The sequence below is a fragment of the Wasmannia auropunctata genome, unplaced genomic scaffold (assembly GCF_000956235.1).
Source record: "Wasmannia auropunctata unplaced genomic scaffold, wasmannia.A_1.0 LD336053.1, whole genome shotgun sequence".
NCBI classification, from domain to species: Eukaryota; Metazoa; Arthropoda; class Insecta; order Hymenoptera; family Formicidae; genus Wasmannia; species Wasmannia auropunctata.
In genome coordinates this window covers 4491526-4519428 of record NW_012026837.1, presented here as the reverse complement: position 1 = coordinate 4519428, position 27903 = coordinate 4491526, and the positions used below count along the sequence as shown (strand labels likewise).

At 39.8% G+C, this 27903-nt stretch overlaps 2 protein-coding genes across 3 annotated transcripts in view; both read right to left on the bottom strand.

The window, feature by feature from the left end:
* The window catches only part of LOC105451304, a 33468-nt gene extending 9340 nt beyond the window's left edge, over positions 1 to 24128 (bottom strand). Inside the window, exons 1-32 of the mRNA XM_011691673.1 lie at positions 23985 to 24128; positions 17249 to 17341; positions 16099 to 16320; positions 15797 to 15999; positions 15096 to 15498; positions 14851 to 15006; positions 14466 to 14768; positions 13788 to 14024; positions 13582 to 13718; positions 13324 to 13484; positions 13118 to 13248; positions 12694 to 13056; positions 11507 to 11866; positions 11195 to 11387; positions 10718 to 11077; positions 10450 to 10635; positions 9887 to 10131; positions 9598 to 9813; positions 9312 to 9513; positions 8871 to 8983; positions 8293 to 8469; positions 8105 to 8212; positions 7851 to 8030; positions 7568 to 7780; positions 7161 to 7466; positions 6678 to 7064; positions 5976 to 6248; positions 2609 to 2768; positions 1847 to 2081; positions 1492 to 1735; positions 1070 to 1401; positions 866 to 983 (exon numbers count right to left, since the gene is read on the bottom strand). Of these exons, the coding sequence (XP_011689975.1) occupies positions 866 to 983; positions 1070 to 1401; positions 1492 to 1735; positions 1847 to 2081; positions 2609 to 2768; positions 5976 to 6248; positions 6678 to 7064; positions 7161 to 7466; positions 7568 to 7780; positions 7851 to 8030; positions 8105 to 8212; positions 8293 to 8469; positions 8871 to 8983; positions 9312 to 9513; positions 9598 to 9813; positions 9887 to 10131; positions 10450 to 10635; positions 10718 to 11077; positions 11195 to 11387; positions 11507 to 11866; positions 12694 to 13056; positions 13118 to 13248; positions 13324 to 13484; positions 13582 to 13718; positions 13788 to 14024; positions 14466 to 14768; positions 14851 to 15006; positions 15096 to 15498; positions 15797 to 15999; positions 16099 to 16320; positions 17249 to 17341; positions 23985 to 23993 (7026 nt within the window). The 5' untranslated portion in view covers positions 23994 to 24128. The remainder of the gene's footprint in view (positions 1 to 865; positions 984 to 1069; positions 1402 to 1491; positions 1736 to 1846; positions 2082 to 2608; positions 2769 to 5975; positions 6249 to 6677; positions 7065 to 7160; positions 7467 to 7567; positions 7781 to 7850; positions 8031 to 8104; positions 8213 to 8292; positions 8470 to 8870; positions 8984 to 9311; positions 9514 to 9597; positions 9814 to 9886; positions 10132 to 10449; positions 10636 to 10717; positions 11078 to 11194; positions 11388 to 11506; positions 11867 to 12693; positions 13057 to 13117; positions 13249 to 13323; positions 13485 to 13581; positions 13719 to 13787; positions 14025 to 14465; positions 14769 to 14850; positions 15007 to 15095; positions 15499 to 15796; positions 16000 to 16098; positions 16321 to 17248; positions 17342 to 23984) is intronic.
* An 842-nt stretch (positions 24129 to 24970) lies between these two features.
* LOC105451186 lies at positions 24971 to 27437 on the bottom strand. 2 transcript variants are annotated; one of them, XM_011691484.1, is made up of 3 exons: positions 27256 to 27436; positions 26958 to 27147; positions 24971 to 26833 (listed from the first exon to the last, which is right to left on the bottom strand). In XM_011691484.1, exons 2-3 carry the CDS (start codon positions 27114 to 27116, stop codon positions 26612 to 26614), a joined length of 381 nt encoding a protein of 126 aa, XP_011689786.1. In that variant the 5' UTR covers positions 27117 to 27147; positions 27256 to 27436; the 3' UTR covers positions 24971 to 26611. The 2 variants fall into 2 exon arrangements, with proteins under 2 accessions (XP_011689786.1, XP_011689785.1); XM_011691483.1 differs by having other exon boundaries at positions 26958 to 27437.
* Positions 27438 to 27903: the final 466 nt, after the last annotated feature.

Below are 27903 nucleotides of genomic sequence, written 5' to 3'. Positions count from 1 at the left end.
ATTTTATCGTGTTATAACATACAGAATACAGAAAGTAAATGTACCATTACTGAACATGTATCTATATCTGAATACGTACACAAAATTTATTAATCTCAAATGCTTTTTTTATTATAAAAATCAAAATTTAATTATAAAAATATTTAAAGATTACAATTAAATTATATTATAAAAAAAAGCATTTAAAAAGAAATCTTTATGTACTTGTTCAGATATAGATACATGTTCAGTAATGGGACGTTCACCTTCTGTATTCTATATGTTATAACACGATAAAATCTCTGATAAAATACTCTTAAGAAGTTCTTAAGAACTTATTATGTAAAATTCTGATGTACGTTTACCTTAATTTATTTGTAAAACTTATTTAAAAAGCAAATAAAAAACATCAACAAATTTTCTATAATTTAAAGTAAAAATCAATTTAATATTTATAACAAGATAGATTTTGTGTAGCAATTGTTGCGCAGAAAGTTGTGCGCCTGCTCTCTGTGTCAAAGACCTAGATTCAAATCCGACTAGGAACATTGGATTTTTATTCGATCGCTACACAAAGCCTATCTTATTATAAATATTAAATTGATTTTTACCTTATGTATTCTGTATGTTATAACACGATAAAATCTCTGATAAAGTACTCTTAAGAAGCGAATATTTGAATAATGCTTCTCAAAAGGCAATAGCAAACCACCGAGAGTATATCTTACTGCAAAAACCTCTCTAAATTAAGCCAGTCGGAACCGGCGTTAAAATCGTAAGTCCCGTATTTGTCTAAATTGTACATAACGCACGCAGAAATACGATGAGGGATTATCACGCTTATAACAAGAGGCAAAGGAATTGACGATGCTGATAATGGACTTACCTCTAATTCTGTGTGTAACTTGTCTATTTGTTTTGCATAACGTTTTAAAAGTACACCATCCGACATGACTTCGTTCAATTCTGGCTTATTTTTTATATTTCTAGCCCTAGATGCAAACCTGTTAATTAAAAAATAACAGTCAATATCTAATTATTCAGCAATATATTTACATTAATATACTTAACATTTAAGAAAAATACTAACGATAATGTGCACTGAGTTTCATCTAACGCAGCCGGTGTTACTGCGCATATTATCACCGTCATTGCATTGCCACCCAGAGAAGGTTGAAGCAACCTCGTTAATTTGCTGTTCCGGAAATTTATGTATTTCTGCGAGTCTTGCGACTCGCTCAATTGCCTTATCACTAGAGCCAGTGTAGAGAGGGACAAGTTGATGTGACGTCCTTCTTTAAGGCGTTCTCCAGTGGCACCTGTCTGGCCTACCCTTTCCGAACCAGCGAGGTCAACCATGTTCAATTGCGAAACCTGTATTGCACCATCTGAGTCAGCACCGGCCACTCGACTTTCGATCGTCTGCAATATGCCACAAAATGTTAAGCTTACACAGTACGTTAATATTTCGCATATCTATATGCAACATTAAAGAATGCTGGAAATTCTTACGATTCTAAATATCGTGTGGCTCCTGCTACTTCGCTCATTCATATTCGTCTCGCCTATTCTCCTGATTCTATTACCCTTACTCATCATGGACAAAACGTCCTCCGGGCAGTTCGTAACCTCTTCCTTACATTTGACAAATACCTGGCCATTCACGTCCTCGTGTATTCTGAGATCCGTTATTTCACCTTTCTTCGTCATCAAGAGATCGTTGACTTTCTCATTATAAATCTCTAAATATGACACCCTGAAAAATTGATACATTATCAAAATGTATACAATTATATAAAAGTGCTGTCATTCTTACAGCGATAGTATCTGTCGGTGTTAAGATTTTTATCATAACAGATATACCAACCTCAATAGGAATTCACGTCCCGGGGTATTGGCTATCGCGTCGAACATGTGTTCGACAGCCAGGGGTATTATGCCAGGTTCGTTCGGGGTGCCCATCATGGTGTAGGTTTTGCCGGAGCTCGTCTGCCCGTAAGCGAACACTGTGCCATTGAATCCGTTCACGGCTGCATCGACGATAGGCCTCACGACATTGTCGAATACGTCATTGTTGCTGGCGCTCGTATCGAAAACGTGATCTGTAAATGTAACACCGTGTACATTAACATAAATGATATGGAATCCGTCAAGAACAAATGACGGTGTTTGTCTCTTGTTGAAAATTATAACCCCACATATCCAACCATCGATTGGCTATCTTTATACCGTCACATTTAACGTTTTTTTTTTTCCGATCCTACATTCGACCTACAAAAATCGCGACGATGTAAACATTTACTGCATTTCAGGTCAAACATAGGCTACAAAGTCGTCGACTAAACGCGCGGTGTAGCCCGCGGCTATTGACGGCAACATAATAACGCGATAATTGTATCTTGTTTTCCTCGCCTCGTGACGCATACGTGCTTTTTTTGTATCCAAAGCGAAGAGCAAAATACGCATTTAATCGAAGGGGAAAAGTCAGAAATCGACAGACGTAACGAAGTCGATTTTTCGAAGGAGATGGGACGAATAAAAAAAAACGTACGTGTGTCAGAACATTCGCGTCTGTCGCGTTTTGAAAGTCACGTTCGTATTAATTTCGCGAGACACATTAATTACTCACCAAATTCGAATCTACCGTCGGATCGCTTTCGGAACTCGGCGTCGGTCGCCACAATGGTGTTGCCCTGCGTCACCCATTGTATCGATAAATTGTCGTCCCTCTCCCGATTGATGAGCGGCCTGACTTTAATAGCCACTTTAACACTGTCCGACATCGCGAGCTATTCTTCCGAACTGAATACTTAAGTACTTAATCGAGGATGCAAGCCTCGCCGCATCTATCACCTCGGATGATGCATTCGCGCGCAAGCACCACACACGTCACACACCCACACACACACGCACACCGTGCACCCGTATTGTCAACAGTCGACGGAAGACTGAACGCTCGTTGCGCCTCGTTCAAATTCGAAACACGCCACGCCACGCATGCGTCGATCGTCAGCCGCCACGCGGCCGCAGGGCTGCGTTCACAACTTCGCCCAGGTGCATCTAGATGTCATTGTATCCTTGTTTAATGCTCGGTGGATAACAGGGATAAACTGATATACCGTAAATTCCTGAACGCGCCCCTAATTTTTTAATTTTTGCGACGTGCTGTATGAATACGTGTATATACATACATATATACAGCGATACAGCAATAAACGTTGCGAAAATTAAAAAATAAAAAACATCAACTTTTCACTGTCGATAATAAAATAGCGAATTCGATCATCAGGTAAAACGATCTCGTTGTTTGTTATCCTCGGTGCAGCCAAAATCGTTGGTAATGTCATCGTTCTTCAATTACCCACGGGCCCACGGGGGGGCCCACAGTCGCGAAACGTCCGGTGATCGCGTATTCGCGTTGCCGCTCTTTCGTTTCACGACGCGACGTAAACAAGGCGAGCCTCGCGTGCGATTAACGTCGTGACAACGCACTACTTAATCTTCGGCATCGTCCAGGCATCGCGCTAAACGCTTGTAAGGAAGGATCGTGCGGACACAATTGCGCCGATTGCATTCCGTTGCGCCATCGAGTTGAACACGATGAATTACCGCGCGAAGATGGCAACGAAGGGCCGGCTTCTCGTCAGCTGCGTGGAGATGTGGGAGAGGAAATAATTCAGGAACACGCGGTAGCGGGTGAGTGATTTTTACTTTCAAATATATAACTTAATGGCATAACAATGATATTCTCAAGATTTGCAATATATGCTGTACTCTATATATCGTATATAATATATTTCTAAAAATGTGAACGTGAATATAAAACACGATTTAACGATATGTCACAACATACAATAATATTCCTACATGACCCCTTGTATCTAAAAGCGTCCCTTTTTTCCAGTAAACTCCCCGGCGTTTCAATTAAACGCAGCGTGAAAATACACATTCGCAGGATCGGTATATATGATCAATGTGACAATGCTTGATTCATGAATTCGAGATGCGATACGTTTGACAAAAAAAAAACAGAAAAAAAAAGAAATACAGATTTCGCCGAGAGGGTCGGTTCTCCTCTCGCCGCGGATAACCCCAGACAACTTAAAGTTTCCTGACGATCGGTTTTTTTTTTTCCGAAATTTCTTGCTCGGGAAAATTTTGCGCCGCAAACGCATATAAAGTAATAAAAGTAACAGGTATTTTCCTTAACGCTTTCGGTCATCCCCCGTATCACAAGCCGACGAACGGGCTCAATCGAGGCAGGCTACATTTAGGCTACATTTGCAGGACTGGATGTCTATATTCTCAATAATAAAGAACAGACACAGTCCGTCTCGTCATCTACATATGTCTGTATTTTTTCTTTTTTTTTTTTAAGTCCGCTCCTCCTTATTACGGCACGCCGTTCTCTACGCTTTACGGTAGTAAATGTACTCAGTGGCTTTGTATCTATCTGAATAATTGGAAGCGTATCTCTCTCTCTCTCTCTCTCTCTCTACAATGCTTTCTTGTTTGCTGATTTACTTTGGTCTCGGTACGAGACTAAAACATAGCATCTTTTCTCTTTTCTGTCGCCGCCTACTTTTACAAGCATTTCTCGTTATGTAAATCGCCAGCGTGATATCCACGCTTTTACTTCCTCAATATGCCCTTTTGATTATCTGTCACAAGAATGAATATACATGTCGGTATCTAAATTAAATATAAATATAATTAATCAGTAACACGATACTTTCTAATGGACGGATTGTGGACTAGTATACCCCATTTATGTTATTACTTTTGCTGTAAAGTCTTTGTTAAGAATAATCAAATAATAATTTATACATTAATTATTATTTTTTAGATAAATGAATTATGATTTTTTTTAATGGTTACTAATTGTTGGACGTTAAACTGACTTCTTTACAACCGATAGATAAGAATTGAGGTAGTGAAACAAAGGTTACAAATGTTACTATCAATTTAGCTAATTGTAAGTACTGTTGTAAAATGTATATACGCATATCACAAAAACTTTCCACACATATTTCATGCGTATCGATAAACTGTATGAAATATGTCTGGATCTCTCGTGTAATAGTTAATCATTGGAAGCATAAAATTCGTATAAAGTAAAATCTCGTTAGAAATTCAATATTATTCAATGTGTGTAAAAATTGTATATCAAATGAAATATATAGTTATCGAAAAAATCCGCGATTGTCCCAATTGCATAAGATTATCAAGAAGCGCTATGGATTCATCGCGGTAAATCGATGATCTTGTATATGCTTTCTGTAATGACTTCGATGTGCAATGCTCAAGCGCATGTCGAACGATATTTTTATGTATGCGAGAGTTAATTGCACCCCATATCCTCGAAGAGAAATATAACTTATAAGTACCCATATACTGATACAAATATCCAAGTGTAGTGTACAAGTACTGCACTTAGAATATTTAAGTACTACGCTTGATACACACATATATATATATATATATATGTACGAAGAATGGCAATCGTTTCGAAGTCGAGATAACTTTTGGTAATTTAATTAATGTAATATTTGAAGGATACCTCTCGTAAAACCGATAGTAAAAGTTTATTGAATCAGAATACATTTACTTGAGGTATCATAATGATTAGAATCCTTTTTTCTTCAACATCGAAAAATGACTCTTGTTGAAAAAATGTTTTTCCATATTGTCAGGTAATCTTAACTTAAAACGTTAACGTAAAACGTACAAATCGATAGATGACTCTTGTTGAAGAAATGTGTTTCGATATTGTCAGATAATCTTAACTTAAAACGTTAATGTAAAACGTTTCACAGCAAAAAGCAGACTCGAGGAAACAAGAAAACGTTCTCATTATCACTCTCATTATTGAGTATAGATTGAATATGTATATGTGTGTGTATATATATATATATATATATATATATGAGTGTATATATTCTACTGGCAGTTTTCAGAGAAAGTTCAGTCCGCGACTATACTTCTTGCGATTATTTGAGTTGCGACGGGGTGGTGGATCTGTAAGACGGTGGGGCGGGTAAAGCTAATGACGGCGGTAAGCTAGCACTGCTCGACAGGGTGGAATCCAATTTACGCGCCTCGTGTTCGAGTAACACCGCGTCCAACGACGGATCTTGCGCCACGGTTCTCAGAGAGTCGCCCAACGCTTGTCGCAACTGTTGCATCTCTCTACCGGCGCGCGAGCTCCGTAAAACGTACAGCTGCCTGCGCTTTATCTCCTGATTGAGCTGCTCCCGCAATAATTGTATCTACGAGAAGATTATACGTTTTATTTGAAACGCGTGCTTATCTTGTGCCAGAGATTTTTTTAATATAAATTTATGGGCACGTTAAATAACATGATATAATGTATGTTATTTAAGTTGTGGAAAAATAGATTGCGACACTTTTTTTTCTATGGGTTTCGGAACGCACTAATATTTTGCAAATGCGAACCCCACGATTGGTGTACAGTTTCTAGACTAAAGATATAGTACGTCAATCGTGGTTCGCATTTGCAAAATATTAAATATATTGTAAATTAAAAAAAAATTGTATATTAAATATATTAAATATATTGTATATTAGAAACCTATAAAAAAAGAGTGTCGCAACCTATTTGTCCACGACTGTTCATATTCACGATAAGCTGTATATTCTACGAAAGTAATATAAATGTGCACAAAATATATGTATACCTGATTTTCCAAACGCGATACTTGCTGACGATGACTCTGTTCTCTCGCCTCTAATAATTTCTCGGCCTGCAGTTGCGCGGCTCTGATCCGTTCCAATTCTCCGCTTCTATCTCGACTCGTGTCCAATAGCGAATGAGAGGAATGGATGTAAGTTGATTTCAGGCGTATAAGCTCGGCCTCCTTCTCCGCTAATTGGGTCTCCAATTTCCGCACCTTCAATCTCAATTCTCGATTCTCGTGCTCCAGATTGTCGAGGCTGAAACTGGTGCCCAGAAGTTCCATGTGCGCTTTCTCCGGATGTTCGTAACTCTTGCTTCGCAAACCACCGGTCTTGCTCGAAGCGAGCTGACGCTCCAAATTACGTTTGTCAGCTTCTAATAGCTTCACCTAATAACAGGATACGTTTTGTAAATATGAAAAGTTCAATTTACGTACACTCGCGTTTTTTGATTCTTGCAACATTTGTCTACAAAGCACGCTTACTTTGTCATTGAGAGCGTCCACTCTTCCTCTCATCTCGCTGCGTTCTCTTTGAGCAGTTTGCAATTGACGCAATAGTTCTTCGTCTTTAGTCACGCCGCCTTCCGGTGGCCACGTGGACAATCTCAATTGCGACTCCAAAGCTGATCGCTGCACCTCATTGTTGGCTAGCTCATTCTGCAGCCGTGCATTGTGATCGATCAGCGATTGATTGGTGTGCTTTAAATTGCTCAAAGTTTGCTGAACCGTTTCCAAACGTTCGGATAATATTCTACGATCATTCTCGGCATTCGAAAGTTGTTTCTGCAGCTGAAACAAATACAGAAATGCAGAAATGAAATACGTGGATGTCGACTTACAGTTTCAAAGAAAAATCATTAACTCTCTAGCTTTTATTAACAGTCGCTTACCTGCTTGAGCTTCTCGCTGTTACTTTGAGAGGAGGTAGTAATCTCCACTATATTGTGTCGTAACAAATTTATTTCACTCTTAAGCTCGCTTTCCGTAACAGATGCTTTCTCTAACGACAGTTTTAATTGCTCTATAGTAGATTTTAACGAGGCGCAACGTTCCTCCAAACCTGCCATGGTACGGCTTTGCGTGTCAAAGCGGTCTTGCAATTTCTATTAAAAAAAAAAAAACAGCGTTTATGAAATTTACGTTTAAATTTCAAAAACGGTGTTTCCATCTTACTTGAATGTGTGCCTCCTTTTCTTGCAGCATCATTTGCAATCTTTGGAGATCGCCGTCTAAGGACATTCTGTGCAGTTCCATCTCTGTCGCGCGAGAATCGCTGTGGCGAACTTCCTTCTGAAGATTACGCTTCTCCGTCTCCAATCTGTTCAGTTCTTGTTTCAGTTTCTCTAGCTTGTCCTAAACAAACGCAAAGTTATATGCACTGAGATATTGTACGCAGCGGTTGTGAGAATATTTCTTCCAAATTGTACCTCGTATTGGCCTTTCTCGTCCGACTCGGTACTCATCTTTATCTCTAAGCTTGTAACTTTTTCATACAATTGCTCGCATTGCTCTGTCTTTTGTTGGAGTGCATCCAACTGAAAATAAACGAGAATATTAAACCTTGCTTCGTCAGTGAAATGCAAGATACGCGTTTAAAAAAAAAAAAGATAGATACCTGTGCTTGATAGCTAGCCTGTGTTTGAGTTAGTTTCGTTTCCACAGATGTCTTCTCTTCTTGAAGCGTCCGAATGTTAACCAGGAGATTGTTGACTTTAACATCTGTGTTGCTTTGATTTTCTTGAGACTCCCTCAGTTGCTTCTTCAAGCCGCACAGTTCTGTTTTGTAATCGTCCTATAACATTAAATCATCATAGATTTTATTGTAATAAATATTGATTTATGTGATAAATATATACTACTAATAAAAATATTTACATTAATATTACATAAATATAGTACATATTTAAGTAACATTAATGTAAATATTTATGTAATAAATAACATACGTATCACAGAGAGAATTTCCTTTTAAAATTTACCCTGAAAATCATATTAATCGTGGGACAACATATTATTTCGACAAATTTTATGTGATTTTCTCTGTTTTTTTACTATGCAATAAATTTGTTGTAGTATATATTTAAAAAAATAGTGAAAACCTCATAAAATTCGTCGAAATACTAGACTAACATGATTTTCAGGGTAAATTTTAAAATAAAATTCTCTCCGTGTAACCGACAGAATCAAACCTACCCTCTCGCGCTCGATTTGGGCAACTTGTTGCATAAGCGATCGTACTCCTTTCCTAACGGCTTCAGGATCAACGTCCAGTATGACGTCTCTGCCAGTGTCGGCATGATCTTGCGCTTGATTAAATTTAAAACGTTACGTATTAACTGCATTTTATTCACCGTGAAACGATAGAGAGTACCGCACATCGTTACACTGAGAAAAAAAATTACTTAAAACAAATAAATATGTTTCAGGTACCCCTCAAAGGAATAATTTTCTTGAAGCAAGTAAAATTTTTTTATTTTAAGTAAAAGTGTTTGCACTGAGAAAAAAAATTACTTAAAACAAAAAAATTTTACTTGCTTCAAGAAATTATTTTTTTGAGGGGTACCTGAAACATATTTATTTGTTTTAAGTAATTTTGTTTCACAGTGTATAGATCGAAATGAGAATTTTTCTTACCACGCGCCGGACTCCACCTTCTCGAAGGGCTCATCAATTTAAACGGCATGGTCACGCTTCCGTCCATTTGAATGCCGGCGATACGGCGTAGCGTGGAGCCCACGCTGCTCAACTTCTGCTCCACTTCCTTCTTCGCGGTCTCCAATTGCGACAGTTGCGCGTCGAGAGCTCGTACTCTGCCCTCGGATCCTCCAAGACGCGCCTGAGATTATAGATATTACACCCTCAGTTTCGGTGCAAACCGATTACGCGAGCCTCGCGCCTCCGCGCCTTCCTTCGAAAATACCTTCAGCTCTTGGAGTTGCTGCGTGGCGTCGGCTAAGCAAACCTCCAGATTATGCTTCTGATCCTCCAGCTTTCTTTCGCGACAGCGGCTGTCCTCGAGCCGCACCAGCAGCTCTTGCTCTCGAGCACGCCATCTTTCATCCTCCTCGTCCGCACGCGCGCGTAATTTCCCAAGCTCTTGCCGCGTGACTTCCAGACTGTTATCCAAGTCGATTACCTGCGACAACGAGTTTCCCGTCGTACTGACTGGAGAATCGAATGACGAAAGAATACGCGCGCAATTTCTTCACCTGTTTCTTGACCTGATGCAATTGCAGTTGTATTCGCTCTCTCTCCTCGATCTCGTTAGCCAGCCTGGCCTGCAGCTCCTTCTCCTCGTTTTGAGCCTGGGCGTTGTTCTCGTGGCACTTCTGCAGCTCGTCCTGCGTGAAGCGAAGTTGCTGCTGCAGCTGCAACGCTTCGCGTTCCATGTCGCGTACTTGCGCCTGCAGACGCGTCCTCTCGACGTCCATGGTCGCTTTCGCGTCCTCCAGTGCTAAAACACGGATATTCTAGCAGCTACCTCCGGAATCACGCGTCCGTACACGGAGAGAATTTTATTTTAAAATTTACCCTGAGAATTATGTTAATCGTAGGACAACATATAGTATTTCGACAAATTTTATACGATTTTCACTATTTTTTTTTAATGTACTATAACAAATTTATTATATTGCACAATTAAAAAAAATACAGAAAATCACATAGAATTTGCCGAATTTACTATGTTGTCCCACGATTAACATGATTTTCTGGGTAAATTTTAAAAGGAAATTCTCTCCGTGTATATCTACAAAGAGGAAATAATACCGACTTGCTATTTTCTGATATGACTCCTCCAACGTTCTCCCCTGCTCCCTCCTTTCGCTCTCAATTTGCTTAACGTGCTCCCGCAACTCCTTGTTACTGTTGTTGTATTTTTCCTTCTCGTACGTGGTATCCGCTAACTGCCGTCGTACGTCCACTAACTCTTTGCGCATTGTCTCATTAACATTGTCGGCTGCAATAAAATAATAAATGCATTGTAACAATTACGATCGAGAAACGGAATGAGATTGGAAGAGAAATTAATTTCTCATTACCGTCTTTGAGCTTTCTAATCGTATCGTGCAACTGATTTTGCAATCCATCCACTTTATCCTCCGTCATGTGCAGTTGAACTTGCAACTCTTCGACCTCATGTTGCGTGGACTCCCGTTCCTTCCAGAGCTCCTCTATTTTTAAGTCAAGTTTCATCTTTTCCTCGCTGGCCCTCAGCTTCGTCTCATCCAGCTTTGTTTTCAGACGATTTAACTCGTCGCGCAGCTGATTCGTATTATTCCGTTCTTGCTCGGCGCGCGCCGCGGCCTCTCTTTTAACACGTTCCAGAGTGTTCTTTTCTTCTTCTAATTCGCGCATAATAGTGTCGATCTTTTCGATTAGAGCCTGTTGGTCGTGATGAGCTGCAACAAATTCAAATATATTTAAATGTATTAACAATACAACGCACAAGATTATAAAGTTATGTCGCATATTTATAAAAATGATTGAGACTCAATTAAAAACATTTAATTACACACCTATTAGAAGTGCCTGTTGTTTGTCATTCTCGGCTCTAAGAAGTGCTTCCTCATGTTGCTTACACAAATTCTCTATGTGTTGCTGCAACTCTTCTATTCGTTGCTGCAGCTGATTGGTTTCTTCGTTTTTCTCTCCCTCCATTTGTGCTACAGATTGTTGCAACCGTTTCTCTAAACTTATTCTTATTTGCTCCTAAGAATGAATGAACATATAGAAATAACATAATAAATCGGACAGTCAAAGAGAAAATTTATAATAAATTATTTATAATTAATTATAATAAATTCTAATTTAAATAATTAATTAAATACTTTTTCGTCGCTTATCTTCTTTATGCTATCTTCCGATTGTCTCTTCATATTGGATATAATTTGTTGAAATTCTGCAATCTGATCGCCGCTCTGTTGCGTAAGCGACTGTTTGATGTCTTGCGCACGTTTTTCACTATTCTCCAGTTCCTTCGTCAGTCGCGTCACCTGTCCCTTAAAGCTCTCCTGTTTTATTAGTAACTCTTTTTGCTCTTTCTCTAATTGCGTTTTCTTAATATGCGTAGCTTCTAAATTGGTTTGTGTATCAAACAGTACACCTTCCAATATTTCCTTCTCCGTGCGCATTGACGCGAGCTGCTCTTGCAATCTCTGGAATTCCTTCTCATTTGTTTCCAAGAGCACCTGCATAAACGAGAAAATTGTCTTATCGTTTTAACATGTACAGTCGTGGATAGATCGGTTGCGACACTTTTTTTATAGGTTTCTGATATATATTTAATATACAAAATATATATTTTATAGATGTCTAATATTTTGCAACTGCCACGATATACAATACTATCTTTAGTCTAGAGACAGTACACGGAGAGAATTTGTTTTTAAATTTACCCTGCAAATCATGTTAATTGTGGGACAATATAATATTTAGTGTGCACAACACTACAACAAACAAATTTTACTGTGCACTGCAATAAGATTTCGCAGTAAAATTGATTGTAGTGCACAGTAAAGTTTGCCTAAATACTATATTGTCTCACAATTAACATGATTTGCAGGGTAAATTTAAAAACAAATTCTCTCCGTGTATAACACCAATCGTGGTTGGCATTTGCAAAATATTAGTGCGTTTTGAACCTATAAATAAAAAGTGTCGCAACCGATCTGCTCACGACTGTACACGGAGAGAATTTTATTTTAAAATTTACCCTGTCATCAAATGCAAAATCAAATTAATTGTAAGACAACATGGTATTTCGATGAATTTTATATAATTTTTACTTTTTTTTTTGACATAGTTACAACAAGTTTATTGCAGTGCACAGTAAAATTTATTGTAGTGTATAGTAAAATTTGTCGAAATACTGTCGTACTACCCACGATTAACAAAATTTTCAGGGTAAATTTTAAAAGGAAATTCTCTCCGTGATAACATAATTGATAATGTATAAACATCAAAAATTTATAATTTATATAATATTGATAATCCGTATTATAGGAATCGTCCTTGCCTGTTTCTCCTCGTTATCTTTCACCAGATCCTTCAAGTTCCTGTTTATTCGTGCATTCATTTCGTTGGACTGCTCTAATCTTTGCCTAAGCCTCATGAGCTCCTCGTTTAACGTTTCCTTCTTGCGCGCCAAAACCGACAGTTGATTGCTCAAATCGCTGCGCTCGCGCATCACTTGACCCAATTCCATTTCCACCTTCTCCTTCTCTATCTCCAGAAATTTGATCTTTTCGTTCAACGTAACCTTCTCGGATTCCACATCAAGCCGAGTCTGTTCGGCTTGCAGCAATTCCTTCCTCAACGAATTCAGATCCCCTTGCTGATCGACGCACTGATTCGCGAGCTTGTTCTTCTCGTCCGTCATCTACAATAAATCTGCAATTAATACCAAGCATATGTTACTGGAATATAATGTGAGACGTTACTTTTCTCAATTCCTCTTGCAATCTTTGCTTATCCTGCTCGTAGTTGGAGCACATCGTTTCCATTTTCATCAGAATTTCCTGTACATCTGACTTTTCCAACAGTATACGTTCCAACTCCAACTCGAGTTCGCCTAATAAATTATTTCCGTGAGACGTTTATACGATAGTTTATTTAAAGGCCACACAGTCTGTGAGTGGAAGCATACCTTTGCCCTTTTCGATTTGAGAAATCAATCCGTCGGTTTCTAACTTCTGCTGTTCCAACATGTCCTTGGCAAGATAAGCCTTACTCAATTCTTCCCGCAGCGTCAAAAGCTCTTCTCGCATTTTACTGCATCTATCCTCCTCTGAACGTAAACTTAATTCTCTGCGGAAATCGTTTTATTAAAAAATATATTTGTGATAATTTGCGACGGAACTGAAAGCAAATTGCGCTACATAAAATTCAGTTAATTTATACTTACTTTAAATCGGCATCCTCTGATATTCTACCAAGCTCATTTTGCAAATACAACTTTTCGTCTTCCAAGTTGTCGCACAATTTTTGTAACTTATTATTGGCCTTCTGAAGTTTCTCATAGTTACTTCTAAGAGCCTCCAACTGTAATATGAACGTTAGTGAATTATATAGCAATAAGTGTACAGGAAATATTTTAATGTTTTCTCTTACCGTGCTATTAAGTTCTACTTTATTTTTGTCCAATGCATTTTTCTCCATTTTCACAGTGTCGAGACTTTTCTTCAGCATGTCCCTCTCTTGATCTAACTGTGTGCATTGCGAACGGCATGTGTCCAACTGAGAGATCAGTTCCGCGACTTTTATATTTAACATCTGAGCGTTTTCCTCCGCGGTGTCGCACTGTTTTCGCATCGCTGCGATCTGTTCCTTGTTCGTTTGTGATTTTATCTAACACCGAAAATTCGTATGTAATAATAACAATAATAAGGCATAAGTTTTGTGAGTAGCGTGAAATCTTTTCGTTTCTTTTTGTTTCGTTTTCTTAAATTTTACAAGATTATCACGCATGTGTAAAATTAGCACCTCAACAATAAAATTCCACAGTTCCCATTTCATTTTGAAGAGACGAAAAGTTCTCTATAGTTTATGATGTTAGCCCCTATAGTTTATAACAAGAGTTCTGCTCAAAATAATAATTTTTAATTTAAATGTAAAAAATGAGGGGCTTATCAAAACTTCTCGTCAAAATTCGATGATCGAATAGTTCTGAGCGGCTTATTATAAACTATAGAAAACTCTTTGTCTCTTCAAAATAAAGCGGAAACTCCAATCAGAACTATGAAATTTTATTGTTGGAATAATAACTTCATACAGGCAGATATCGCTTACCTGTAACTCGCGTATCGTTAACTGATACTTCTGCAGAGCCGCCCGTACTGCACTTATAGTGCTTTCGGCAAGCGCCGGTATAGTGTTACTTCGCGCGCTTCTCTTCGGCGATCTCTGCTGAATCAGTCCGCTGGGCGACAGGTGGATGTGCGGGGACGCCTGTTTAGCGTCGGCGTCCCGGCTCTCGGCGTCCTGAATCACGGCATGCGCGATATCTCGTAACGCAGACTCCAGCACCTCGATGTCTTCCTGCATACGCACGGTTTGGCTCACCGCCGCCTCGGAAACGCCACATCTTTCTTCCTGTGCACGTACCGAAAGAAACAAGCACACTGTCAAAATTAAATCTTCATGCCGATTAAATTTTAAGTAGACCGATGCTCACTAAATTGCGAATTTCTCGAATGAGCTGATCTATCCGGTCGTCTTTGGTGCGAATTTCATGTTGATCGACGGCGTGCTGTTGCTTAAGTGCCGTAATCTCTGTTTTCAGAATTGTCACGGCTTGTTCCTCTTCCTGCTGCTGCATTCTTTGGGACGGCTGAAATGAGACACGCACGGACAATGTAATAAATTTTTCAACGACGGACGTAAGTACCGTAAAGTATTACATATATTTAACAACACAACTGTAAAATGATCTATAACCGTGGATTGCGTCGCAGTCGCTTGAAGCTTCATGGTAAAATTCGCAGTGTTGCATGCCGATGTCATTTCAGTAGACGACGCAATAATTTCGTTCCGTAGTTTGGACAAATCCCTCTCGGTAGTAGATTTCATTTCCGCGAACAGCCTTTTAACGGAAACAACATCGCGCCACAGATTCAATAATCGATTATGCTCAGATATGTAATATTCATTGAACGCCTGTTCCTCTTCCTTCCACTCCTCTTCCTTAATAGCCAATTCGTCTCTCAATATGTCCCAGTCGTTGCTTAGCTTTTGCAAATCATTGGTTAGCGCCTCGTTTGTTTGATGAGACTCCTCGAGTTGATCTTTCAGGGACGCGTTCAGTTGCAAAAGTTCCTCACATCTGCAACAGAGAAGAAGATGTCTTTGAAACGTAATTGTAAATCAAATATAAATATGTAGCACGAGTCTGCACATCTATTTGATTAAAAATGATGCCTTGAAGCTAATTTATATCAGAGGATCGGCAAATTACGGGCCTGCACAATAATAATTATAATTTTATTTTGAATTTTGCTAATAAAAAAATTTGTGGAAATTTGTGATATAAATTTTTGCGTAATATCTTACAAATTCTAAAATATTGACTACCGGTCCTTTAAAAAAAAATGACGCTCGATGTATTACGAATTTCTACTTACTTTCGCCGTTCATCGCCAAGTTTTTTCATGGCGGTATCCAAGTCGTGAATTTGCTCCTCGCGTATATCCCGAAGTGTCTGATGCGCAGCCTCTAGCACGGTGGTGGACGACACTACGGCTGTCGCTGGTTTACTGGTGTCGCACGGAATTGTCTCTGCCATCTGATTCTCCAGTTCCGAACATCTCTGTTTATACTGCAGAACCTAAAGCACCTTCAATTGTTATTCACTTATCACCGGCGAATCTTATAGTTCGCGCATCAGTTAGATCTGTACTTAATAAGAAAATTTAGTGATACTTGCTTTAGCTTGTAACCGCGAGACAAGGGCAGCTTGATGCTGCTGAGCCTGCCGATACGTGTCCAAACGTCTTTTGTAACTCGCGGTCTCCTCTTCCAAGCGATGACGGAGCTCATAATTTTGCCTGACTAGAGCGTCTGGTGACAGATCTTCATCACTACCTTGTTCTTCTATGGCACCCCCGCTGCGTGCAGAATCCATCTTACTCTTACTGCTTCGTTCCGTCTGTAAATGCATTAATTTTGCGCTGCACTTCACATTGTTGCAGAATTGCGTTTTATTTTTATTTAATTAAGAACTCTGTTTTATATTACACCGTACTTGAACATTAAATTCTTTCTTTCGCTAATTCGATATCGGTATGAAAGAAAATATAACGTAAGGGAGAGGAATTGCATATGTACGTACAAGATAAAACATACTGTTGTTATAAAATTATTTCTTTATTGTAGATTTTTATTCAGAATTATTTTTTGTAATTAAAACATGACGAAAATTCATCTTAATTCGAAGTTATTATTTTTAATAAAAACTTAAATTATTTTTAATGTTATATATACAAATGTTATTTCAAAAATTTATATAAATATATAAAGGAGCAATATATCAAGAGCACACGCGAAATCGTGTGCATCTTTAAACTTGGTTAGAATCCTGTTTATTGTTTATTTTGAGTTGCCATGGTAATGGTGACGTCACATTCATTGGCGTAACGAATTGCTTTACCGTGAAAATTACGTATCTATAGATAGAATTTTTATTAGTACACAAAAATTATTGCAATACAAAAATTTTATAAATCTGAACTCATAAATAAAATTTTATTTTAAATTAAAAAACGCGTAAACTAATTTTGATTTTAATATAAAGTATAATTTAAATTACAATAATTGTATGTGTGCGTATGTCATACACGTGTATTATTCTGTTTCTTATTATCGAGATTGAAAATGTTTTATACATTATTAATATTAATAATATATACATATAATAATATATAAAACTAGATATATGATAACAAAAAAGACAATGAAATGATATTTTTAATTAATTTAATTACAGAAACTGAATTAAAAGAGAAACGAATATTTTCTTCTATTCTATATAATAATCACTGGTGCCCTCATTTATAATGCATTATCTATTTTTTTACCTCCTTGGTTTTGGCAGAAGCTCTGAGAAACGGTGGCCGCCGCCTCTCCATCTGTCCCCGTGCCGATAATTGAGAAGTTCCTTTTGAAACTGGCTGCAACACGCGCAGAATTTCTTTCTTATTAATTTAAACACTTTCTATTAATTTAAACAATACACTATTTTATATCTCATAATCTTTATTAATTGAAAATTTCATCCTCGAGAACAGTCTATCTTCTAATATTGTTTCAAATATTATTTCAAATATTTACCTTTATAAACTACTATAATAGTAAAAAATTTTGGTATATCTATTTTTTTTTCTTTACAGTATTTTAAACTGTGTTTTTCAGGAGTGGGGATGCAAACGTAAATGCTTACGTTATGCTAGCATTCCCATTCTTGATATTAATTTAATAGGAGCAAAAAGTTGGTAATAAATTATCACTTAATTATGGTATATAGTCGAACTTTTTTTTAATAGTAGGGGTGCTATAGTTTCACAGAAATAAATATTTCCTACGTATTTGACGTTTCGAAGAATTCTGATTGATATTCTGTCGAAACGAGTTATGCTCGAACTTATCATCGTAATTGACCTGTCTATAGTATTGTTTTTTCATTTAAAATACTTTAGGTGGTAGATTAAAACTAATTAAGCTGATAAAGCAACAGAATTAATCCGCATCTGTCCAAAAAATCCGTTTGATTTCTTTTTTCGCCTGCAGATCGTTATTAGCCCCTAATATAGGTAGTTAAACCCGCGACCGCCAATATGCATGTCAACACATTTACAGTTATGATAGATAGGTCAGCTAAGTTTATTGATTGCAGCATGAAAGCGATTTTCGCTATCAAAATTACCCGTTATCGCGATACGGAGACGAAACAAATTGGCGGAGTTGTACAAAGTTCTAAACATTTTCTGTGTTTCGTCTCGCTGTCGTTACATCTTTTATCTCAGCCGTATTATTTTTGGGTGAGATGCACATTGCCGAGATAACTCTAATCTATTCCTTTTTTTTTTAGCTTTTACATGCCCTAATTACAATGTAGGAACACACTTGAGAATAAAACGCACACGAAATCAGTATTGTTTGATATAAATTAAATAATATTATAATTGAATTTTGCGTTGAAATTGACTAGTTTCAGCATGCTGTCGTGACGCTTGCAATTAGAAATATAATATTAATAATAGAACTCAAGAACTAATCTTTGATAATGTCAACAATCGTCGTTAATGATAGGCTCAATTGTATACTATGTTTGAATCAAGATATCTCGCATTCACTTTATAATTATAACAACGGTTGCGAACGTGTATATCGCTGGCAGCGGAACGCAGTGTTGATGCATGAACCGGAGACTTGCGGTTTATCTCGCTGCAGTTATTAGCCCAGGTGCTAAATTCTCATGGGGTGTCGGTAACCGCGTACGATCGCGCGAATAAATAACGGCCGGTATAAGGACGTGCCGCGAAACCATCGCGAGATTTACCCATAGAATCGATCGACTGCTTCGCCCTTCACGTCCTTCGACAGCATCGTTCTAAAAAAAACTCAGCAAATAAATCATCGATTAGTTCACGATGGAATACCATAAATTTTAATGTCGGTTTAAGATCCCCAGGAATCATCGAGGATTCAATAGACTTTATACTCGTCCGTTTTGAATGCCAATCTTTAACGTTAAAAAGTTCCGTGATTCGAAAAACTCGATATCGATAGAGTGGCTTACGCGGGAGAAAAGTATCCGTCGATACTTACGTAAGCATCTCTCCATGACGCAAACGATAATACGACAAAAGAGTGACGTGCGATTGATTACGCTGCGCCAGGTTACTGAACGGCTTGGAAACTACGATCTAGGATGAACGCGCAGAATTCATTGGTTTACGACCAGTAAGGCGAAGTCCGCGCAAGGATGACGTTAGTCAACTGTAGCGTGTTGTCGGATTCACACGGCACGGTTTGTGTCGATCGTGACAAACTTTAAGGTCGTCACCGAGGAAGTCTTCGTACGGGGAAGTCGAGCGGCGTATTCGTCGGTGATATCCTGGCCGGACCAGGTTGGGCATATATCGATTGGTGCCATTCAGTGCCTGGCGGTGGGCCGCGAGCTCTTCTTCTACTTCCCATTCGCTCAGATGCCAGATACTAGAGCCCTTCGTAGGGAAGACAAAAATTAGACACGCGGACTCGGGTTTAAACGTTCTACCGCGGCCGAAAGGGAGATCCGATTTCCCCCGTAGGAAAGAACTCGTAGAGAACGAGAGGAGTCGATCGCGTTTCGTCTCTCTTATACTTTCGATTTGCGCGATTTGTTGAGAACGATCTAATCCCGGTCGCTTAAAAAACCGTTCGAAACCATTGTACTGCAAAATCGAGACAACTTCGATGTGTTTTCTGCAGTGACTTCTAGTAAAGTGCTTTGCACAGGCGACTGTTTTTTTTTTTTTTCGTGTAAAATTCCAAGTCCAAGAGAGAAAAGAGGGCGAGTATCTCTCTTTTCGGCATTGCATTTATATCGCTGACCGACATAAATGCGCGCAATTATGAAACATATTTTCGCCGTTTATTGGAGATGCACGTGCCGCGCGGAACGTAGTTGTAACATTGGACTTTGAGATCAACAATAATTTCAGATAATCGTATTTGTCACGATTGACAAATGAAGTGCGGAAATGTCAGACTCAAAGTGCAAAAACTTCATTTCGGTATCAATGGCGACCCAGACTTGGCGAGGCGTCTTCACTTATTACGCGTCTCACGATAGCGGGTATCTCGTGTAGGCAATAGCATTTTTTTGGAGCGCAGGAGAAAGACAAAAATACTGGGTTTTTGTTGTTTTTTTTTTAGTTCGATCACTCGCGGCTCTCGTGCCGATTGATAGCCGCACGCCGTAAGAAGGTCGCTTTAACGATCGACAGAAATACACATTATAGTTCCAAGTTTGTCACAGAATCTTTCTTTTTTTTTCTTCCCCGCTGCCATGGAATTTATTTCCTCAGGCCTCATCGAGGGGCAGCGATCAAGGCGCGCGGATCGAGCCGTGTCTCTGTGCCTGCCTGTATCTTGACAAGTATAAGTTTTTGCAGACTACGGCTTCGTGGGTCAGCGAGACCGTATCGTCGTCTTTTCCCTCTTTCTCCCGGCCTTCTCGTTCCGTTCGACGATAAGCACGCCGTGGAGAAATGTGCATGGATTTTTAACAGAATGTGGGGGAGACCACATATGCGCCCATGTTCTCCTTCTTTCTCTTTTTTTTTCTCTCCTTTCCCGTTCTTTTCCTCTTTCCGTCGAGACGGGACAAAGTCGAGAATGCGATACCGAGAAATTTCGTAAAAAGACGTAAAAGACGCGCGAGCTCTTTTCGACAAAAGTTACGTATAGGATGTTGCGCACGAAATTCGCGGGACGATCGGAAGGAGAAGCGCGGATTTCCGGCGTTGGATGTCGATCGCGAAAAATGAATCATACGCGAACGCGGGGGAGATGACGGTCTACGGCCGCGTAACGTGAGGTAATTCGCATCGGTAATTCGCGCAGACATTCGTGATCGCGCAGTTTCGTGAGGGATGGCCTATATTTTTGCTTTTTTTCGATCGTGCGCAGACTGCGCCAATTCTCGTTTCGCGTTATCGTAAATGTGTCACGAACTTTATTATGAGATCAATCGCTGTAATTAAAATCGAGAGGAGGCGCTCTAAGAGGACTAATCGTCTTACTTATTCCGTGATAACATTTCCCGACGGCACGCTATCGCTCGCTGCTACCGAGGGGAAAAAAATGTGAGATTGTGGAAAAATGTGTCTATACTGCACATCGCTAGACGTATCGTGCGCGAAACATGATTTCGTTACACACCAAGTGTCCTTACGATAACCGCTCTTTTGGAATTTTCTGATAGCGTTTCAAAAACACTTCTATTAACGGCCTCGACTTTTAATCCAGCACCTTTGTAATCGATTTCATCTGCTTATCTGTATATTTTGTTGCACTATCGACGGCAATTTCGTCATTCCGACGTGAAGTAGAGGAAATGAAAAAAGAGAGAGAGAGAGAGAGAAAGAAAAGTAACCGTCACTTGCACGCGGAAATTATTGGCCAATGATCAATGTTCAATGATTAACATTCAAAGTCTAATGAGCTAAAATAATATGTCACGTAAATTACGTTAATCGTATCAAAACAAGAAATTGTAAAAAATTGAAAGTGTTAAAAAGATTTGTGGATTACACATTTTATGTTTACACATATACAGGATACATCTTAAACTTAATCTGAACGCCTGCTAATTATATAGCGTTTAGTGTTTTTAAAAAATATCGAGTCGAAAAGTCCTGAACCATTTTTTTTCTACAATGATCAGTAAAGCGGTAATTACTGCAGTGATGATTGCTTCATTGAGCGTAGAAAAAAATCGTCCAGGACTTTTCAATTTATAAGGAATTTTGTCAGTCGAAGTTTATAAGATTTTTTATAAGGAAAAATACGATGCGTGCGCTATATAATTGACAATATTTAAGATACACCCTGTATGTATAAAAATTAAACATTTGTGTTTATTTTACTTGAACGTCGATCAAGATGTTGCATCAGCACAGTTGACATAAAAATTGAAAATAATCGAAAAAGATGTGGATTACATATTTCACATTTATATATGTAAATATAGAAAATCAAATATTTTTGTTTATTCGGCTTGAACATTGATTAAAATGTTGCATCAGCACAGTCGATACAATTATATAACCGCGATGAACATTGCCCGTCGCAAGTGATCTGTAAATCACAGCGTTTTCGGAATTATGCAAGATATTAGATACGGATACGAGATAATGCTTTTTGCGCGATTCGCCAGCGAACTAAAGTGCATCCGGCGTTTATAAAAGTCTACGAGTTATTGCGATCCGCGGAAGGATTTCCTACAATGAGACCTTATCGTCATGTCCTGCAAAGAAAAACGGCCTTACGAAGGATATTGTACCCCGACGCGTAATATGTTGTATCGATCGAGCTTCTCACACACCGTGGCGAGTGTGTCAGTGCACGCGTGTTAAAAGTACGCAACCGGGTTTGCATTTCGTATAGTAGATATACACACGCATGTGAGTAAATATATACACGCGACGCACGGCATATGTCGCACATTTGCCTTGTCACAATTAGGATAGCGATCATCGCGCAACCTTCTTTCCTAGGGCGGAAACGTAAAAAGTGAAAAATTGCTGCGTTACCCTCAATGAAAAAAAAAAAAAACTCGCGTTTCCTCAGGGGAAAAATTGCATAATCACTACTCAGAAAATAAAACACGGGGTCCGCGGTTCTTTGAAAGATTCGTACATATGCATTTGCAAATCTCTCGCCGATCATGACGCAACGATCGCGAGAAAGAAGAAAGAATCAATGTGTGTCTTCGCCCAATAAAGAGGCTTTTTAAGTGACACGACGCGTGGACATTTAATTTATTTGCCCAATAAAAGGAGAGACGAAAAACAGACGCGCCTTTACTTGTATAACGCACGTGCTGAGAATTGTGCGATGCGCGGAATGCGGGGATACATCTCGATAAAACGTTTTTATCTCGTGTACACACACGTATGATTTTTTTCATATCGAGAGCACATGGTAACGTAGCGGACATGTGATTAGTGAATGAGGTTGCAACACGTTACAGAATGAACCCTCAGCTTATGAATAGATTATTACGATTTTACGTCGACACTCCCCTTCGCAACGAATGCGTCATACTCTGTGAAACTGTCCAGTGGTCACTCTTGATTACACGTTCGACCCACGGATATCTTTTACAATATATATTAGATTGGTGCAAAAGATTTGGCGGAGGGTATTGCGATATTCTTTCACATTTGTACATTTTTTTTAAACAAATAAAAATAAGAATTATTTTTCACGCAATAAATAATTTTGAAGAATGGATAATAGAAAATAAATAAATTGCTTTGAATTAATTATGAAATTTTATAATTATTAATTAGCTTTTACATTCACACATATTGGTTGAATTGTATAAGAGAATCAGACAGTAATAGGATCTCTTCTCCACACTACCAGTGTTTGTGCGGTTCGAGATAATGAAAGGAGTCAATCAACTCCCGGCTGGCGCGGAACTAGTTAACCGATGTTGCTAACGATTTCATTTCGACGCTCTCAGCGAGCGCTTAACTGAACCTTACAGGCCTAACCGCTTGTTTGAAGACTTCGTCGATCAGTTGCACGATAACGGCGGCGCGCGTAATTAGGCATCGGGAATCCACGCCTGCCAATCGAGGGTTCAATTGTCTTCAGATCAGTTTAGTCTATGTAGTCTGTATAAAAACTTGGGAAAGCAAAGTGCTTTATCGTGTTAATATCAACAAATGCTTAATTATTAAAAATATGTATAGGACATGTAATCACGAAAATTGCGATTTTAATTGCGATCTCAGGTGCCCATTTCTTCATACTTTTCTCCAAACCCGAGACCATTTTAAATATATAGCAGCATATAAAAATCTCAATCGAACAGATCTCTCGTTAATTATTCGTTATGTATTTAATAATATCTTGACCTATATATAGTTTCGGAATAACAAAAAAACATTTTACAATTCTTTTATTATAAAAATATATCAACAAAATATTTAATTTAATATATATTATAAAAATATATCAATATATTAATAATCAATTTTATATACATAGCCATTGGTCCTAAAATAATAAAAGAAAAAGATCAGTTTAACTCACCCGCGGCATCTTTAAAGCGTGTTTCGATGTTCGAATTGTGACGTCGCGATGCTTTTTCCGCAAAGGGAAAAAACTACAAGCAGGCGCTCTCTTCGGCGACGAGGGAGGACGGTTGGCGGCGGTACGGTTTCCTCAGGGCTTCTCGACGGCGGCCCTAACAGCGGGGGTGCGGTCCCTTGCGCTCGCCACGGACGGTCGGACTTCACTGAGGCGCCGTCGGTGGATCGGCGTCGCGACGCTTCTGCCGTTTTACTCCTGGGGATCCCACCGCGGGTGGCGGGATCGCGTGCCGCGCGCGCGGCGCCCACGAACCGGCGCCTGAACGCGGTCCCCGTTTGCGCCGCGAGTCAACGGGGGCGGAGAGGGGTAGGGGGAGGGGTGCCGTACGCGAGGGTGTCCCGGCGCACGTATCCCCCGCCGTATACGCGAGGGCGAACGCGAGAGGCGGGTAACGTATAGACGTGGTGTGAACATTCGAGCCCGGAGAATTGAAATTTGCTACCTGAGTTACGTATAAATGCGGACAAAATGTTCAATTTGATATCTCATCAATTTTATGATTATATTACAATTGCATATTGACGCGCTTTAAAACATGTGAAAATTTGAAATGATTTTGGGGGGATTAAAGGAATAAATCGAAGTCGTAGATAATACGAGATGAACGAACGTTTATCATTCGAAAATTGCTGTTCTCATATCGTATTGTAATTTTAAGTGTTGTTATTCTCTCATTTTTTCGCCAACGGGCCTATCTGGCTTATGTGTTTGTCTCACTCTATGTTGTCATTTTTTGTACAGCCGAACAGCTGAGCGGATTCGCGAATCCGTCAGCATGAATACGTTTAAATACCTTCCTATTGTTATCTCGAATTTTCGACGCAGACTGAATTTAATAATTACAAGTTGAAGTAGCGACGATGAAATCGCGACAGAAGCATATCAGGAAGGCTGAAGGATTAAGGAAAGAAATGGAAAAAAGCGTATTTTGATTGCAACACAGAATATAATAATTTTTATACTGACATGAGATACATAATTAGCGCTAATTAATAATAATAACATATCACGATTAACGTGAAATTTTTATTTTGCTTGCCGCTGAACAGAATTACATCTTTTTCTCGCTTTCACCTTCTCTGCCTTTCTCTCTTTCTCTCGATAAAGATAAAAAGTTATCTTTAAGTAAACTTTTAATTATTTCAAAGCCGTCGTTTGCAAAATGAGAGAATTCGATTGCAAAATATATATAAAGGGAATAGATATCGGGAATGTCCTCGAATGTCTCGATAATTGATGAACAGGCAATCCTCCCGTCCTGCAGCGGATATATTGCTCGACGTGCTCGTCTATCCGGACTAGCCGATCAAAACTTTCTTTTCGTGTAATTGCCCGAAAGGAACGGCGGATATCGTTTCGCATGTTCGACCACGTAATTATTTCCTGCACGCAGGGAAAATATATTTCTTTCGTCGATGGAGGCAATCCGCGGATGGTACACCCCCTCCCTCCGCTTTCGGGATGGAGGGGGCGGGAGGGCGGGTTGGTTCGTATTATGCTTTTCCAATCTGGAGAGTCGTCCCCGCGCCTTTCCACGTGGAACCCGACGCGGGCTTATCGCTGCGGTCACGTCAGTTTGCTTTCGGAATTTGGCCCACAAGGGTTATATAGGTTACATCACATGGTAGTACCGCGCATTCGGAAACGATAAACCTCTTTCCTTCCCGCGCGAGCCCCGGCAAAACCCCCCGAGTCTTCAACTTGCGAAATAATATTTCAGCTCTACCGTTGACCGTCTCTCAATTGCGCGATTAGGAAAATTAATTCTTCAATTTTCAGAATCAATTTTTTTTCGAAACGCCTCTAACGCCTTGTAAGATCTCTCTATATTTTACATTTTTTAGTTTATTTCTGACATTACTTTCCCACAGTCAAAATTAAAAGACATTATAGAAAGATTTATTACTTTATCACATGCGCGAAGTTTAAAACTTGCCCTCGCCTAATTAATGCGAAGCGGAGAAGCGACATCATATAGTAAATTAGATAAATGTATACTTCTAATTGCTTGCGCGTTTATATATTTTTATTACTTTTGCCGGAAGTAAAATATAAAAATAGAGGGGGATAGATTTACTATCGGAGGAGGTCTCTATCTCCTGTCACGAGGCGTTTCCATTTCTGTCAGTATTATCGAGACACGCGAAGGGTTAACGTCCTAAGTTACAACGGTGGTAAATCTATCTACGAATTTATTGCGCGGATGGTAGTGTCGAAAATTCGTGCGACACGCTGCCCCGAGGACGAAGGCCGACGAGACAATCGCGAATCGTAAATTAAGTATATTTAAGTAGGCTGATTCGAAGCGAGTGTATCGACATGAGATGCGGAAGCGCGTGTCGTTTATAATTCGCTTAATCTTTCCATTCAGTCGTACACATGACTTTACCGCTGCATTACTACATACGATAACAATATTAAGGGGAAGATCAGAAAATTCAGAAATAAATCTAAACAATATTGAAGAAAAGATTACGAATTCAGAAAGGGACAAACGATTTTACGCATCCAAAGGGGAGTTTTAAGTACTAATGCGAGAGACGATAAGGATTTGCCGAGGGTAGCCGTCAAAATAGCCATGGTGAACCTCTTCTCAGGGTTGGCCGTCCGTAAACGAGGACTCTGTAGTGGAGCCCTCGCGAGTACCTCGATCTGAACTTGAGCTTAACGAAGTCGTGGCCGATTCCGCCGTCGGTGACCCACGCCGCGCCGTTATCTTCGTCGGACAGCGAGTTGAAGCGTATGCACGTGATTCTCACGTCGGTCGGCCCGTAATCCTCCTCTACCTCCTGGTTAACAAACGAGAAACCTTCGTGAGTGGATTCAGGGTAACCGTTGACAAAAGACCTTTCCGGAAGGTCCATTGCGATTGACGAGGACTCGGTTTGCGCATATAATATGATGTAAACGCACTTGATAACCACCGATTCGGTGCGGCCTCCTGACGTCATACTCCCAGATCAGCTCGTCGTCGGCATCCTGTGATCGACATTCCCCGATCTCCTGCGCCGCCGTTGCGAGCAAAACGGCGCAGAGGAGGAGCAGAAGCGCCCGCGGCGATCGGAACCACATGTCTCGAGCTCCCGGGTTTCGATTTCCTTCGCTGAGGACGATGCGCCGCGGGAAGAGAATACCATTAACCATTAACGGGATAGAGATACTAAGAGAGGGAGGGGGGAATTAAGGAGAAAGAGAGAAAAATGGAACGTACGATTAAAGTGTCCTTCACTCGGGCGCGATCCTTCCGGATTGTTTTCGCGTGGGTGAAGACGGGCGGCTTATTGTCGAGCGATCGGAGACTCCGGATAGCACTAACCGAACGGATGGTATTAATAGCCGATACGTCGATACGCCACCGAAGGTATCCCCTTCTGGAATTACTGCAGTATTTACTCGTCGCGTCGTGCAGCCGCGGAGATTAGATACAATGTCGGTATCGGCACATCCGCCCGCCCGCCTGCCCGCCCGCTCCGGGCCGGCCGGGCTGTTGTTTCGAGAAGAGCGGGCGGATAATCGACAAGAGAGGCCGCGGATGGCCTCTTCTCCTCCGTTACGCAACGCACGCCGAAATCGGATGTGCGTGCATCGTAGCCCCCCCCCCTACCCCACCTTCTCCCGCGTGGCGGGTGCTCGAAAATGATCGAATTCCAAAAACCGCGAAAGGAAAACGCGATCTGTGATGAAATGAGTTAGGCGGATATGTTTCACGTTGCCTGGAAATTTTCATCAGCGGAGCCTTCTCAGAATTCCAGAAGCGAACTGTCAAACTGTCACGCGACTTGTGAATCGCCAGATAAAATTCTAGGGCTTGGGAGCGAGTAACGAGAATTCCCGTCTTTATGATACGATGATTTTCCTT